The sequence below is a fragment of the Hoplias malabaricus genome, chromosome 5 (genome assembly GCF_029633855.1).
Source record: "Hoplias malabaricus isolate fHopMal1 chromosome 5, fHopMal1.hap1, whole genome shotgun sequence".
In the NCBI taxonomy this organism is placed as follows: domain Eukaryota; kingdom Metazoa; phylum Chordata; class Actinopteri; order Characiformes; family Erythrinidae; genus Hoplias; species Hoplias malabaricus.
In genome coordinates this window covers 56,958,992-56,974,957 of record NC_089804.1, presented here as the reverse complement: position 1 = coordinate 56,974,957, position 15,966 = coordinate 56,958,992, and the positions used below count along the sequence as shown (strand labels likewise).

Below are 15,966 nucleotides of genomic sequence, written 5' to 3'. Positions count from 1 at the left end.
CTCATGACTGGATGCCGCCGGAGACACAAAAGAAGCCCCTCATAGCCGTGGAGTGTCTATTAAGGCCTGTGAATACTCTAAGCACTAAAAATACACGAGAGTGCTGTGCAGACGGATGCTTTCCACAGTGCGCTCATTCATCTCTTATCTGCTGCAGCTGGAGAGAGAAAGAGACAAAGACGGGGTTTGTTGGAAAGAGGAAATGGCAATGATCCTCATTTAGCCACTCAGAAGGTCAGCAGAAGTGTGTCCAGCTGCTCAGACTTCTGCTTCTGGTTCAGTTCCAGTCAAAAAGAGGCTTTAACGCTCCTGATCACTATGGACGCCAACTGACCTTTCATTTTCTGGTACTAAATTTCATAGAAACATACTTAATTCCTAATCAGACTACATTCACTTTTATTTTGATAAAGTAAATTAAAAATTACATTTAAAATACTGGGCAGTCACACAGCTGCAGGGACCTGGAGGTTGTGGGTACGAGTCCTGCTCCGGGTGACTTTCTGTGAGGAGTGTGGTGTGTTTTCCCTGTGTCTGTGTGGGTTTCCTCCGGGTGACTTTCTGTGAGGAGTGTGGTGTGTTCTCCTTGTGTCTGCGTGGGTGTCCTCCGGGTGACTGTCTGTGAGGAGTGTGGTGTGTTCTCCCTGTGTCTGCGTGGGTGTCCTCCGGGTGACTGTCTGTGTGGAGTGTGGTGTGTTCTCCCTGTGTCTGCGTGGGTGTCCTCCGGGTGACTGTCTGTGTGGAGTGTGGGTTTTCCTTCGGGTGACTGTCTGTGTGGAGTGTGGTGTGTTCTCCTTGTGTGTGTGTGGGTTTCCTCTGGGTGAATGTCTGTGAGGAGTGTGGTGTGTTCTCCCTGTGTCTGCGTGGGTTTCCACCGGGTGACTGTCTGTGAGGAGTGTGGTGTGTTCTCCCTGTGTCTGCGTGGGTTTCCTCCAGGTGCTCTTTTTCTTCTTCTTTTGTAGCTATAAACAAATTTACCAGTTCTTGTTGCCTGTCCCAGGTAAATTCAAAATGGGGAAATACTTAAAAAATGCAGTATTTCCCAGTTTCAGCTTTGTATTCAGTATTGAGGGGGCTTTCCCAGACAGGGGTTTTGCCTGGTCCTGTTCTCCTTTCAAGGGAATATCACAAACGCTGTGAAGCCCAGGACTAGGGTTAATCCCTCCCTGGAAAACCACCCAATAATAATTTAAATGATTTGCACATCTTTGCATTTTGCAGTGTCCCAACATTTTTGGAAATGGGGTCTATATAATTTGGTTATAATTTGGTTAATTATAATATTAACATAATATTTGGTTAATAATCATGCCCTGTTATGGATTGGACCCATTCCAGGGTGTGTTACTGCCTTGTGCCCAATGATTAGAGGTAGGCTCTGGACCCAACACACCCCAGATCAGGATGAAGCTGATACAGAATATGAATAATTGAACGAACAAATGAATGAATGAATAATTACTTTTACACGTGTGGCTTCCTGATTGCTGAAACATAATAAAGCTCAGGCACAAGCTTTAACAGAGAAATTACAGCGTGCAGCTCACATCCATATTCAGATTCAACAACTTTTAAAAGTTAAATGCATTCATAAAAGAAAAAAGGTACATTTAAAAATGTAAAAACACATAGCAAACTTCTTGCAGCAGCTGTGTTTATGTGAGAGGAGAGAGAGATGAGAGGAGAGAGAGAGAGAGAGACTGGGTGAGAGAGAGAGAGAGATGAGAGGAGAGAGAGAGACTGGGTGAGAGAGAGATGAGAGAAAGATGAGAGGAGAGAGAGAGATGAGAGGAGAGAGATGAGAGAAAGATGAGAGGAGAGAGAGAGATGAGAGCAGAGAGGAGAGAGAGAGATGGGAGAAAGATGAGAGGAGAGAGAGATAGAGAAAGATGAGAGGAGAGAGATAGAGATATGAGAGGAGAATGTATCCATATCTCAGCATAAAAATAATGTACATTGTCTAATAAAACAACAAATACCTCACTAGACTCTGTATAAAGAATGACTTACGGAGGTCGTGGCCAAATTTGATAAAATTATTAATTTGTGTTTACAACATTAACATGTTCAATTTTAATCACGAGTTAATATCAGCACTAAGTAATACAAAAACTCAGCATGTCCTCCATATAAAACATAAAGGAAAACGGGACACTCCAGGAGCACGAGGCTAAATTTCACTACGTCCAATGCGAAGCATTCACAAGGAAGTGGAACTCACAATACATACTTCACACTCGCCACAGTGTTCCTGTAACACAATACACAAATCACCAGAAGCGCACACGTACGTCATCATCATGTCTCTTTTATTTAAGTTTTCCTGCCATTTCAACAATAAATCAATAAAAAAAAAAATAATTCTCACATCATACAAATCTTCTTCTATACTCCAAGCATTTAACACAAACACACAAGGCCGAGACAAAAGATACAGTGGCAGATGGCTTTAGATCAAGGAGACACCATCTCCTTACAATCACAGAGGATAGCATTTATTATTCGTATTATTACTTTTTCATCTAAACCTATACGTATCTGTTAGATTCATATAAAGACACTTGAAGGATGTGGAATTCGGAGATGATTATTAAAAGTGTTGGTTCGGGAGGCCGGGAAAACGTGACGAGAACGTGTTGGTTTTTGGCAGGTTAAGACACTCCTGATTCGGTACTTTCCGTCTCGTTAACGTTAGAAAATCCCGCGAAAATTCACAAACCGTATGAGGATCGATGGCTGAACTTAAATGGCACCGAATCGCCCTCTGGTAAACGGCTCTGAATATTTGTTCTGTTATTATTGTATCTTTCGTTATGATTTGTAAGACCTTTCTTCTTTTAGTTACTCCTAAGATACACTACTATGTACAAGTGGACTTTCTCACACGTATTAGAATTATAAATAGATCCTACTGTTAAAAATAATAAAAAAACAACAACAACAAAAAAAAAAACACTAAACAAAACAAATGTTGAATAAATTAGAAAATTAAGGCTGCCACTCATTCGAGGGCGGAGTCAAAGCTCCTCCCTGTCATACTGAATGGATCCGAATGGATAAATTTAACATGGCTCTGGTTGAATGGAGATTAAAATGCCAAAGAGGGGGTCTACACACGAGAGGTTAGGATCAAAACGAGGCTCAGTTTTCAATCGAGTCGAGCCCGTTCCCAGCAGCGAGTTAAGTCCGATACACACAAATCTCCACTGTGCCTTTTCACACAGCTCAACATGCTTGGAGGAGAAGGCTAACTACAGGAGAATGCCTGCTAGGCTTAGTGCTAGTCTCATGATGTTGAATCGGGGTCTACTTACATTTCTGGAGCTGGACTGGGGTTAAACCTGCCACCAATAAAGGTAGACCCCTCTACCCACCCACTAGGACTCCGGGTTACTGACAGAGAGTGAACGATATCCTCAAGCCTTTCAAAGCATCTAAAGGACACTGTACTGCGAGGCCGGAGAAGCTGCTCCTGCATCTAAGAACTTTAGTCTTTAGTGCAACTACAGGCGAGAAACATTAAACAGACCCCCCCTCCGAGCTTGGCATCGTCAAACCATTTCTGTCAGACGCCCAGCAAGGAGACGAGGAGAGGGAAGACTGGACATCGCTCGGCAGTGACATCAGTGCATTCGGCCTGGGACTAGGTTACGAGGCTCTGCAGCGGGGAAAGACATGGGAAGAGGAAGTCAAATGAAAGTTAAATACGCGATGATCAGTCTCACAGCAGCAGCCACAAAATACTCTTCTCTTTGAGGTCAGCACCATTGATTGTTTTTTTTTTTTTTTGACAAGGGACAGAAAGAGAAAGATATAACACCAAAAAACACAACAGGTTGCTGCCTACACAGTCTTCCACACTCTCCTTCTCCCTCTCTTGGGCATCCTCATACAGAAACGGCCCTCCATTCGTCTAAACAGCAGTATACAGTACGGCCGCTCCTTCAGCTCAGACACGTTTAGCTTGTGCCACTATCAGTGCGCTTACGTTACCTTTTTTTTTTGTTGTTTCTTTCTAACTCTTCAGGTTTTTTATTGTTTTTACATTATCACAGCTCCACTTTACAGTAGTTGATTATTATATATATATTTTTAAAACGTTCTACTTAATTACAATCCAATGAAACAATGCACAAAAGTAAAACTAAACAAAAACAAACTAAAATATAAAATCAACCACAGGTCCACAGAAAAATAAAATAAAATAAAAATAATAAAATAAATACAAGAGGGCCCGCCTCTAGGACACCATGAATATGAATGCACACGCACACATTAACACAGTTTCACTCTAACACACACTACTACACGCTCGTTATAGCTCGGGTCAGGGTCTGCTAGGTCTAGGTCACCCGTGTGTTGTCATAGTGCTCTGGGAAAGTGGGGAGACGGTAGAGTGCACAGTCAAATGTGAAAGTTTGAACACCTCCTGGTCAAAGCCAACTGTTCTGTTGGCTTTCGAAGTGAAAAGACAGGAGCACACTGTTGGTGCATGTATTTGTCATGTGGAATTACACAAACAAGAGACACCTCATATGAACAGGGCTCTTATTCTTTACTTCCTAAACCAACAAAACATGTACAGCTGGTTTCCCAGGTGGGGATTAAACCCACAGATAATATTTCTCTCGATCTCCATTCAAAGCCCAGTTGGGTCCGGGAAAACTCGGCTGTAATTTGACCAGGCAGCCCCAGACTTTTGCGCATGTGGGTGTGTCAGGTCACGTGTAGTTCTGCGTCCAGGCTTGATCCGCAGGGCCTTTGTCCGAGCCTGGCGCTCAAATTAAACAAAAAGAACCCACGCAGCCTCTAATGGATCATTACAAATGGCTTCAGCTATGGCCACAATTAGTTTACACTGTGTTAGAGGTAGCTAGAGGCACTGACTGAACAGGGGAAATGAGGCTGTGTTATGTATAAACACAGAGTGGGAGGGTAGGGAGCGAGAGAGTGCTGTACGCTCTGGGATACTGATATCTCTGTGTGTACAGTCAGGGTTATGATATCACCTCCACAAACACAAGCTCAAGCACGGGCAGCATAGCCTCTTTCCTGATGTATTAACCACTGCTATGGGCTATGAATCTCCATCTTCGCTAGCGTTCGAAATCTGAAATTACAAGTCACAGGGGATCACTGGAAGTGGAAGAAATGACTAATCGTTCTAAAGCTGCCAATGCCTCTTGGTTGTGTTCCCTGAAAAAAGGCAGAATAATTTTCCGCTGTCATGACATAATCAAACGAATCAGCACAGACTCTAGCTCATGTACCTCTTTCACTGGCCGGACTGGACATGCGGATCACGGACGAGAAACCTCTAGGGAACGTCTAAGTAAACCAGATGTGAAGCGTGTGTTAAACAGTGAAACCAGCGTGGCTTAAACATCAGAAACATCACTGTAAACGTCACTGAACAGAAATGTATAGCTGGTCTCGTCAAACCCAGAAAAACAGGCTTCGGCGAGACTTCAATTTTGAAACATCAAGTCTTTTCCTCGAAGGTCTACGTCACCTAAGAAAACTGCAAATGAAGCTGAACGAGAGTTGACATATTTACAGATGTTTACCACAGTTGGCCATCATTAGCCTTCATTCAATAGCCGACAGGTTATTTTCTGTAGAATAGCATCGTCAGGTACCTGCACTACTCCGCTCCATTTTTTAAAAACTTGGTTCTGGAAGCGGGTTCTTGTTTAGTGGCTGTTCTCTCGTGGTTCAGAGCGAGTCGAGTAGGGACTAAACCGTGGCGTGTAAACCGTGCAGAGCGCTGATCGTCCAGAGAAAGTCGTCACTCTACGCCACGCAACGCAGACGACCAGCACCAACTCTCCATCTGTAAAATCTCCAGCTGCAGCAGAGATCACGTTTGTTTTTATCCGACTCACGACGGCAGCTCGTAAAATGACGCCGTGGTCTTTTGAAGAGGTTCAAACGCTCCTTGGATCGGTGGCCGACGAAAGAATCCAGCAAGAGCTGGACGCTGCAACAAGGAAGGAACAAACTCTACTGATCTGTCTGAACTGATGACGGAGCTGTGTTCAGTCCCAAACAACAACAACACGCCAATACACCATGAGTAAACATACGTTACCACCGCCGCTGTTGTGGTTTCCAAAGCCCTCTGTTAGCGTTAGAGACGGGTTTTTAGACGCCACTAGCTACATTTTGGAGGAGGAGCTGGTGTAGTGGAAAACCAGCCAGGGACAAACTCAATGAGAGTCCAGTAGAGCAGGTACCATGGAGTGGAAAAGCACCAAATGAAAGCCAGAGCTGGATAATGGTTGGTGTGTTCACATTAGGCCACATTAGTGGTTCTTAAAAGACCATCCTTCAGTCAACATCTCTTTTTTATAAAAAAGCATTTTCAGGTGACGTATTCCTTTAATCCAGACCTGTACAGGATAGGGGACAAACACTTTCCGAGGACAGAGGCAGCGATCATTTAACTCCTCAACAATTATGTCTCCTTGCATAGCTTCTTCTGCCTCTCGAACACGAAGCCAATACACTCACAATAAAGGGCACAACAACTGCATGGAGTCACAATAGACATTTTCAATGCCATCCTCTGGGACTACATTGTTTTTATTTCAGTAGGTGGTGTGACAGAGAGGATTGCATAGTCTATTGCCTTAAACTTTTTTTTCCTTTTGTTTTTTTTAGTGCATTCTAACATCACATTAGCGTTCAGTGCCAAACCCCACCCCCTTTCTCTCTCATCGGAGAAACACGCAGATGATGAATGAAATGCAAAACATTGTGTCAAACTGTAAGGAATGTCTTATGTCATCTCCTGATGCTGTAAACAGGACGGTCTACACTTGTGCGCTGCTCCATGATGCACTCCGGCTTTGTAAGAACCAGTAAAACAGGTCCCCGTGCATTTGTTTTGGCTGCGAGTTGGTGCGTTATTACCATAATGGATAAAGGAGACATGCAAAAACAGTCTAACACACTCTCACAAACTGACACGTGATGATCCCTCCCATGCCTTTTTTTTTTTCCTCTTTTAAATGGCGGCTATCCCGTTAATATCAGTGCATGTTTGTTCAGATTGTATTGCACAGAACCCGCTGTGACTTATTCTAGATGAAGGAAACGAGGCGTTCTCCTGCCGCAACCGAATCTCCCTCCGTTGTCCTCGCATCGCATAGCTGACTCATTCCCCATGTAAACATGTGATTCCACTCTGGCTGTGGATTGGTCAGATGAAGAAGACACACTGCAGAGAGGTCAGAGTCTTCAGCCCATCCACTCAGCAACAAGTGAAGGGACAGAGTGGCTAGACCAACAAAGCAACAGCAGAAGCGAAAAAGGCAGAAATGGTGGTGCAAAGAAAAGCGGACGGAGACCTGATACTCGAAGAGTGATGTGATAGGCATGAACAAAAAAAAAAAAAAAAGTTCCTTCTGGATCTGAGCCTCTGTAACGGTGTCTTTCCTTCTCTAGAACATAAAGAGACGATATGAAATGAAAGAAGAGCAGAAGAATGAAATGATCCAGAACTTGGTGGAGCAGCGAGAAGATGGAAAGTCCTGAAGGCGTTGTGGTCATGCGGAGTGGCAGCGCCGAGCTGCTCCAGTGCGAATGAGACGTGGTGGTGATAGTGGTCAATAGTCTGCCACGGGGGCCATGCCTCGGCTCAGAGCCACAGACACGTTGGTGTAGAGACTCCGCCGGGACACTAGGGGGGAGTAGTGCAGGTTGTTGAGGCCATCCAGCCGCTGACGTTCCTTCGAATGGCGCAGTAGTGTGTACCTGAAAACCACACAGGAAGGTCATTCATAGATTCCCGTTCTCGTTCATCGTTAACATTTCACCATCATCATTAGCATCGTACATCTCCAAACAGAACTTCAGTCTTTAGGAAAACATTCTAAAGGGAGTTTACATTATATACACCAACATTTAGAAGTGCAAAAATTTGCATACTGGACTGGAAAATGTGCACATTGGTGAAGATATGTAATGTGATAAAATATTTCAAGAATCAACTTAATACTCTCTAATATGGTTTTCTTTTCCCCAAAACTATATATAGTTATGTCATATGACTACAGGGGGTCCTCGACTTACGACGTAGATCCGTTCCTACGTCGCGTCGTAAACCGATTTTCGGAACATACGTACATACTGTACGTAAATAACATACTGCAAGCACTTATCCTCCTCCTAACACCTATCCTCCTCGGTCCCGAGCCGCGTCACCGTGTATTCTTCCACCGCGCCGCACACACCACACACGAAGTTCACGTTAGGACGTTTACGACGCAAAACCACTTACGTCGAAACAAGGCTTTTTACAGTAAATGGGAGATTTGTCGTAACCACGAAACATCGTAACTCGGGACCGACGTAACCCGAGGACCTCCTGTACACATATTAATGAAAAGGGGGTGTGGGGGACAACATAAGCTTATATTTTACACAACACTGGAAGGTAAACCTCAAAGCTGAAGTGTAGCGGGGACTATTCTTAGTCCAGCAGTGACACTGAGGGGTTTAAAAACTCCAGTATTAATGCTGTGTCTGATCCACTTGCACCAGCACAACTTACATAACCACACCACAACCATGTCAGTGTCACTGCAGCGCTGAGAATGATTCGTCATTCAAATAACACCTGCTCTGTGGTGGTCCTACGGGGGTTCTGACCGTTGAAGAGACGGTAATGTCAGTGGAGCTGATAAAATGGACACAGAGAATGTTCCTAATACAGTGATTGTTCCATGTAAAATATTGCAGTAAGCTTAACTGTTGATGCAGGAAATGGCCAGAATATGAGCTATTAAATACTATTTAATAATAAGCTCATCATTAAATCCTTGTGTGTCGCCCTCTGAAGGACTGGCGCCCCCTCCAGGGTGGGTTCCAGCCTTGCGCCCAGTGCTTCCGGGTAGACTCCGGACCCACCGCGACTAAACTCTTGCGTACGTCCATCTTTTACCCAAATACCTATTATATATCTATAGGGGAATCTGCCTGCACTGATGACAAAGGCCCATTCTCATTAGTCATTATACCAGAGCTGGTAATAAGGCTACAGGGCTGCCACGAACCTGCCCAGAAACTGGACCTCGCCTCGGTGGTGGTGGGGGATGGACATGTAGCGTCCGATGTCTCCCGGAGGTCGACTCACAGTGTAGCCAGCATACTGAACCCTGAAAAATAAAAATAGGACATGTTTTTGTGCTCTACTCTGCTGTTTATATATATATCTCCAAAATCTATGGTGGAACATGAATTGACCTTTCAGAAGGTCGTGGGCATGGCAACCCTGGGGGTCATGTGCATCCTGTCAGGATCTTGTCTGTATTATGCTTTTGCGTGTGCAGTTAAATATCTATATAAGTAACAGGTGTCTACATTTGGACATACAGTGTATAAATAAGTTAAATGATATAATCTACATAGTGCTAGGTTATGATTTGTACAGCACTAGCACTCAAACACAGTCAGTGTCCACTGAAAAACCGCAACTGCTAATCTATCCTGAACCTTTCAAAAAGAGCTGCGGTGAAATGAACAAAGGCTGAATGATGTGTGTCACTGGGAATGTGATATAAAAGTTATAAGTAGAAACATTTGTACATGGTGAGAAACGTGCTCATAATCCAGTCAGCGTAGGGTTAAACAGCATACAGCGAGTTTCTTGTTTGGCTCCGTAGAGTCTGCGAACTGTTACCTGTTCCAAAGGTCATCGTCCTCCCCTCCCCAGCCCCAGAATGCATTGGGAAAGCCATTAATCTTCTGGAACTGCACTGAAGTAAGGCCGCTGACGCCACCGAAAAATTCATCGTACGGTAGCCTGCGTGAAACCAGACGGGGGGGAGAGAGAACACACACACACACACACACAGAGGTATTAACAGAACGCCACAACAGAGGTTACTACAAGACGTTCTCCAGGGAGAACACATCACTTTTAGTGACAATTCCTATTAAATGACAAAAGAGCAGAAGAATGATTGAGTGATTTTAAATTACACTTGTACACTTTATAAAACAGCAGTAGTTGTGTCAGGACACACTGTCTCATGTCAACTGTGCAACCGTACGTGTGTTTATTAAACTTCTGTATTTATAAACTGCACATAAATCGAGAAAGTGGATGGTCACACCCCCGTTACTCACATGTAGTAATACTTGTTGAGTTTGACGGCGAAGTGCCGAGGCATCTCACTGCAGCCGTAGTAGTTGCGGTCATTTTCCTGGAGGTGGTCAACATCGTGAAATATGACGCAGTCCCAACGCATGTCCTTCATAGCTTCTTTAAAGCCGACGTTAAAAAGCATGGCTCGATTAAAGGGTTCGTCACTGGCCTGTGGGAACACACACACACACACACACACACACGTTCACTATACGGCTGAGAGATCGTATACCTCTCCAGAAAGATTCGTACTAGATGTTGGAACACTTCTGTGAGCCCTTTTCCACCAACGTGGAACCAGTTGTGTTCCTGTTCTCATACCCAATTTGACGCATTTCCACCAGCGTAAACATGTTCCACAACCAGAGATGTTCATTCCCAGCTGGAACCAAAGAAAAGTAGAACTGTGCCAAGTAACAGCACTGTCATTTCCACGTGAACCCTGCTCTAACTTTGGTTATCTCATGCGTTCCTCCTGGAGAGGGATGCTCAGTGATAAATGATCAGGGGCTGAGTGCTGACAGGAGGTTTTCTGAGCAGCATGCATCATTCCCAGTGTTAGCCCGGCCTTTTGTCTCTCTCTGAGGGGAGATAAGAGCTTTTGAACTCTTTGACTATGGCTTTCGTGGGTGGAGGTGACGGTGATAACATTGTGGCTCTAGGACACTCCAGTGGATACACTACGCTGGGTGTATATCACATCAGTGTGAGATAAAGACTTGTGCAATAGTGCGATAGCTCTGTTATTTACAACACTGTCATCTGCAGGAGGCCAAAGACGCAGGGACTTTAGTGGCTTCCCAATAGAGGAATGATTGCTCATGTCTCAAACACGTTCCTCTGATTTAACTCAAACCTGTAAAACTGTGGGAGGACTTACATTCATCAATGCATTGATCTGAAGGTCGTGATTCAAATGAACTGATTCTGAATCTAATTATACTCCAAGTATGACCTGCTTTTATGATTCTAAACAGTGCCAGCTGTTTAAATGTGTCCCAGCACACATTTAAAAACATCTAACTATTAAACTAATATTTAATTCAAAATACCTGTTATTTACTTTTATTAATATTCATTTTTAAAGGTCGATATTTTACTCTTTCTGTGTCTGAGTTTATCTTACATTAAATATCCAGCTTATCGTCTTGAGATGCTGTGTTTATGATCCGTGCTCTAGATACAAATGATTATTGTTATTATTGTCTTTTATTCTATATCTAATGAAGCATAAAGTCCAGAACCACACAGTTCAGAGACTTCTTCCCCCACCACATCAAGCTGCTGAACAGCGAGTGCACAGTCCCTCAGTGTACAATCTCACTTTTCACCCTGCACTTTACTTTACTCATTTACTGGAAATATGACCGATAGCACACTCCCTAATCACCTCGTCACACTACACCTGGAATCCATACCTTATCTAATGCCAATATTTATTATAGTAATGTAAACGTCTGCATATTTCTTGGTTATACATTAATACATTGGATGTTTTAAACACTGCTATAATGTATTTGAACTGAATGTATAGTGTTAACGTGTGAATATATACTCTACCCTTATTTAGTTTATATATTGTATAGTATATACCGGGGTTTCCTCCGGGTGACTGTCTGTGAGGAGTGTGGTGTGTTCTCCCTGTGTCTGCGTGGGTTTCCTCGGGGTGACTGTGAGGAGTGTGATGTGTTCTCCCTGTGTCTGCGTGGGTTTCCTCCGGGTGCTCCGGTTTCCTCCCACAGTCCAAAAACACACGTTGGTAGGTGGATTGGCGACTCAAGGTCGCACCTGTCTGTAGGTGTGAGTGAATGTGTTGCCCTGCGAAGGCCTGACGCCCCCTCCAGGGTGTATTCCCGCCTTGTGCCCAATGATTCCAGGTAGTGCTCTGGACCCACCGCGACCCTGAACTGGATAAGGGTTACAGACAATGAATGAATGAATGAATGTGTATTTTAGAACCGTAAGTGTTTATCCGCCTATGTTTTTCCTCATTATCATTCCAAACAGTAAACATACTGAACAGGAGACTTCGCATTAGTGGGGCTACAAAATATGAGCTACCCGGATTTTAACTCAACACTGGATTCTATTATTCGTTCATTAAGTTCTTCTCACCTGTTCGACGACGTACAAGCCGAACTGGAGCCTCTGCCTCTGCAGGATGGGGATCAGGTGGCGGAACAGGATGGGCAGATGCTCGTGACGATTCCGGAAAGGCACCAGGATGGCAACCTAAAGCCAGGAAGGAAGGGAAGGTAAACAGATGAGGATGAGGGAGGATGTCCTTTTCTGCAGAACTATGTAGTATACAGACAGGCTGAAAAAATCTGAAGGGGTCACCATTCACACATTAAACGTGGCATTAAATGTACGTATGTGGAAATGGGAAGTTTTTGTAGTAACGGGTTGATGTAGAAATGATGTACAAATTTGGATTGGGTAAACGTAATGTGTAATTCTTTCTTGCACAACTCTGAGCTGTTTCAGAGAGACAAGGAAAGTGTATTTGATCATTTTCTTAATTGAATTTACATGTATAAGAACACAGAAGTCTGTTTCTGTCATAGTAGCCATCTCAACAGTGTGTCTCCGCCATTAAATTCACTAACTAACATTGTTATGAATGTGAATAAACCTTAATATTGAAAAAATGACCATATCTTTTTTTTTTTTTTTTTTTTTTTAGAGAAACACAGATGGGGTCTGGGTGCTTATCTCTGCACTTTAACCACTAAAGGATGTGTTCAATTCCATCAGCAGCAGCTAATTCAATTTAATGAGGGAGCAATCAGATACACCAGGGAGTGGAAGGTGAGTGAGAATCCTGGGCTGCCCACTTTTCATAATAACTTTACTTCACAGGGAAGTTAAAGGCTTCCTGTCTTTGTTAAACAGCGTGAAGGCGAACACGGCTCACAGCTGTCGAGAAAGGAAAGTGGGGAAAGTAATCCATCCTTTTCTCTTGAAACTATTTCACCAATGTTCCAGAGGCTCAGTTATGACAGAGTTGTGAAACGTATGAGTGTGTGTCAGCTGCAGAACTGAGAGACTCTTCACACTGAGGAAATCAGAGTGAAACTCCAAAGCAGAGCTGCACTGCTCTACTTCTCCTCACTGGCTTTAACACTCAGAGCTGGGAGAAATCAGAGCTGGACGCACGGCCGGAAGAAATGGTGACCAGATAAACGTAAAGGGGCCCTACAACAATTCAGACGTCATGCCGTATTTGAAGTAGGGTGTTCACAAGACCATGTGGCATTTCTTGTGAACAGACCACAGCAAGCATCCGGTTGTTGTGGTTTGCACTGCGCGACACATTTCTCTGTGACTGTTTCCATATATTAAAAACCATATATGAAAGCTTACACACACACACACACACACACACACATATATATATTTGAATACCTCACTAAAACTGAGGTGTATTCTTATATACAAATATATTTGAATACCACTGGCAAATCCTAATAGAGTCGGGGAGGAATAAAAGGGAAGATGAATCAATGCTTGGGCCGGAACAACACGTAACCACTTACAAGTAAATTAGCTCCAATTATCTATAACAATTAAAAATGGCAAACGGCGTAAACGTAAACGTTGAGACTCACCTTCCAGCGGGGGATGCAGTCTTTAGGCTTCCAGTGGCCCCCGAGGCCCAGACTGGGGTCTGCCTCTTGGAGGTCCCTCTCCACCTGCTCCAGAGACACTTCACTCATATCGACTTCCAAAAGACCCTCTGTGTGGATGAGAGGAAAGTGACGTTAAAGGGAAAATGCTGTGCAAATTGCCTGTGGAGGTTATAAAAATGGTTTTACTGTATAGCTATAAAACTTTATATAGTAGAGATATCAGCCACATTAGAACTAGGGATACGTTGATATGAACATTACAACCCTTATATATTTTAATACCTGCTAATAAAGATTTCATTCGCCCTGTGTTACCCTTCCTCTGTTTATTTACTTCAGATCGGACAAACTCTCCCACTATTCCACAGTGGAACACAGTTAAACATTTCTGATCTGCTTTGATCAAAGCAGAGCTCCCCCTCCTGTTCAGAACAGTCGCATTTAGCGTCTGTCCCTTTAAATGATAACGAGCCGCTCTCTGTTCACCCCGACCCTGAGTGCACAGCAGTGAGGAGCAGACGCTCTGGTTTTTAACTGCTTTCGCTTGGTTTTCTTTCTTCTCTGTTTACGTTTTCCCAGTGCTCTTAGTCCTCTGTGCTCGTTGTGTCTGTTTCGCTGCATTTAGCCTCGCCTTTGGGTTCTCACATAAACGCAGGTCCAGAGTTGTGCTTGGAGAGAATCAAATGAGGGGGTGGGGCAATTCTAAAGTCGATGCAGCATTAGAGTCTTGATTTAATGCTGGATTCAAAACGCAGGCTAAACCCAACATTAAAACTGGGACGTTAACAATTAATTAATTAATCCAGATTAATCCATCCATTATCTGTAACCCTTATCCAGTTCAGGGTCACAGTGGGTCCAGAGCCTACCTGGAATCATTGGGCGTGAGGCAGGAATACACCCTGGAGGGGGTGCCAGTCCTTCACAGGGCAACATTCACTCACACACACAGACACTCACTCACACCTACAGACACTTTGAGTCGCCAATCCACCTACCAATGTGTGTTTTTAGACTGTAGGAAGAAACCGGAGCACCCGGAGGAAACCCACGCAGACACAGGGAGAACACACCACACTCCTCACAGACAGTCACCCGGAAGAAACCCACGCAGACACAGGGAGAACACACCACACTCCTCACAGACAGTCACCCGGAGGAAACCCACGCAGACACAGGGAGAACACACCACACTCCTCACAGACAGTCACCCGAGCGGGAATCGAACCCACAACCTCCAGGCCCCTGGAGCTGTGTGACTGCGACACCTACCTGCTGCGCCACCGTGCCGCCCAACAACGATTCAATTCATCATTATATAATTAGTTGCTGAAGTATCCCCACATGATTACACGAAAAATTGAGTGAGAAAATCACTCGACAAGAAACATGAAAAATAGATGTGGACACAGCATACTCATAGTGGGCAGTTTCTCAGGACAGATGTCCGTGGGCAGGTAGGTGAATCCCGGTGGGAGATATGGTGTTGGGGGAGCAGACGTCTCACTCAGGTTAAAATCGTAGAGATAATCTACAGAGAGAGAGAGAGAGAGAGAGAGAGAGAGAGAGAGAGAGAGAGTGTGAGTGTCAGCCAATTCATCAATGTACAACAAATGAGCCGTCACATGAGTGATGTGGGCACTTTATTACTGCGGAGAGGAAATGGCTGTGCTCTTTATGCTGAATTAGGTGCGAGTGATTGAGTTAAAGGAGGGTGAGATGGAGAAGGCAGTCTGTACCTGTTCCGTTGATGCTGTAGGCACTTCTCACCACCTGCTCCAGAACCTGAGCTCCAATGTTCCTCACATTCTCCCGGAACCGCATCCCCCGGGCCTGCACCATGAACAGGTACTCATTCACTACAGAGAGAGAGAGATAGAGAGAGTGTGTAAGTCAACTCATCTTTCAAGAGAACACACTTCAGCACATGTCAATGCACAGTTAGCGTGATTAATTCAAGGCTCATCTTTGTATCAAATTGTACTGAAAAGTTAAACTGACCTCAGACCCAAAATGGTTCATAGGAGAGTTGTTATTTACGTATTAATTAATTTATTTAGTGTACTGGTCCCACAAGGACACAGATCCAGTGGAAAACAATGTCACGACAGCTTGTTAGCTTCAATAACCGTGCATCTCCACTACAAAACAAAACAAAGTAAACAGTATCTTGGCCTGAAA

General features: G+C 44.1%; 1 protein-coding gene across 1 annotated transcript; it reads right to left on the bottom strand.

The window, feature by feature from the left end:
* Window positions 1-2,292: 2,292 nt before the first annotated feature.
* b4galt5 (UDP-Gal:betaGlcNAc beta 1,4- galactosyltransferase, polypeptide 5) lies at window positions 2,293-15,641 on the bottom strand. The gene is made up of 8 exons (XM_066671607.1): window positions 15,525-15,641; window positions 15,203-15,316; window positions 13,765-13,892; window positions 12,269-12,385; window positions 10,135-10,322; window positions 9,686-9,808; window positions 9,060-9,161; window positions 2,293-7,758 (listed from the first exon to the last, which is right to left on the bottom strand). Exons 1-8 carry the CDS (start codon window positions 15,625-15,627, stop codon window positions 7,611-7,613), a joined length of 1,023 nt encoding a protein of 340 aa, XP_066527704.1. The 5' UTR covers window positions 15,628-15,641; the 3' UTR covers window positions 2,293-7,610.
* Between the last annotated feature and the right edge of the window lie 325 nt (window positions 15,642-15,966).

What these genes read in the sequence shown, in the direction of transcription:
- b4galt5 (XM_066671607.1), bottom strand. Translation starts at nt 15,627, where the DNA reads ATGGTGCAGGCCCGGGGGATGCGGTTCCGGGAGAATGTGAGGAACATT. An exon ending in CTACAGCATCAACGGAACAG is followed by an intron (nt 15,317 to 15,524) that starts GTACAGACTGCC and finishes CTCTCTCTGTAG; the next exon opens with ATTATCTCTACGATTTTAAC. An exon ending in GAGGTCCAGTTTCTGGGCAG is followed by an intron (nt 7,759 to 9,059) that starts GTTCGTGGCAGC and finishes TGTGGTTTTCAG; the next exon opens with GTACACACTACTGCGCCATT.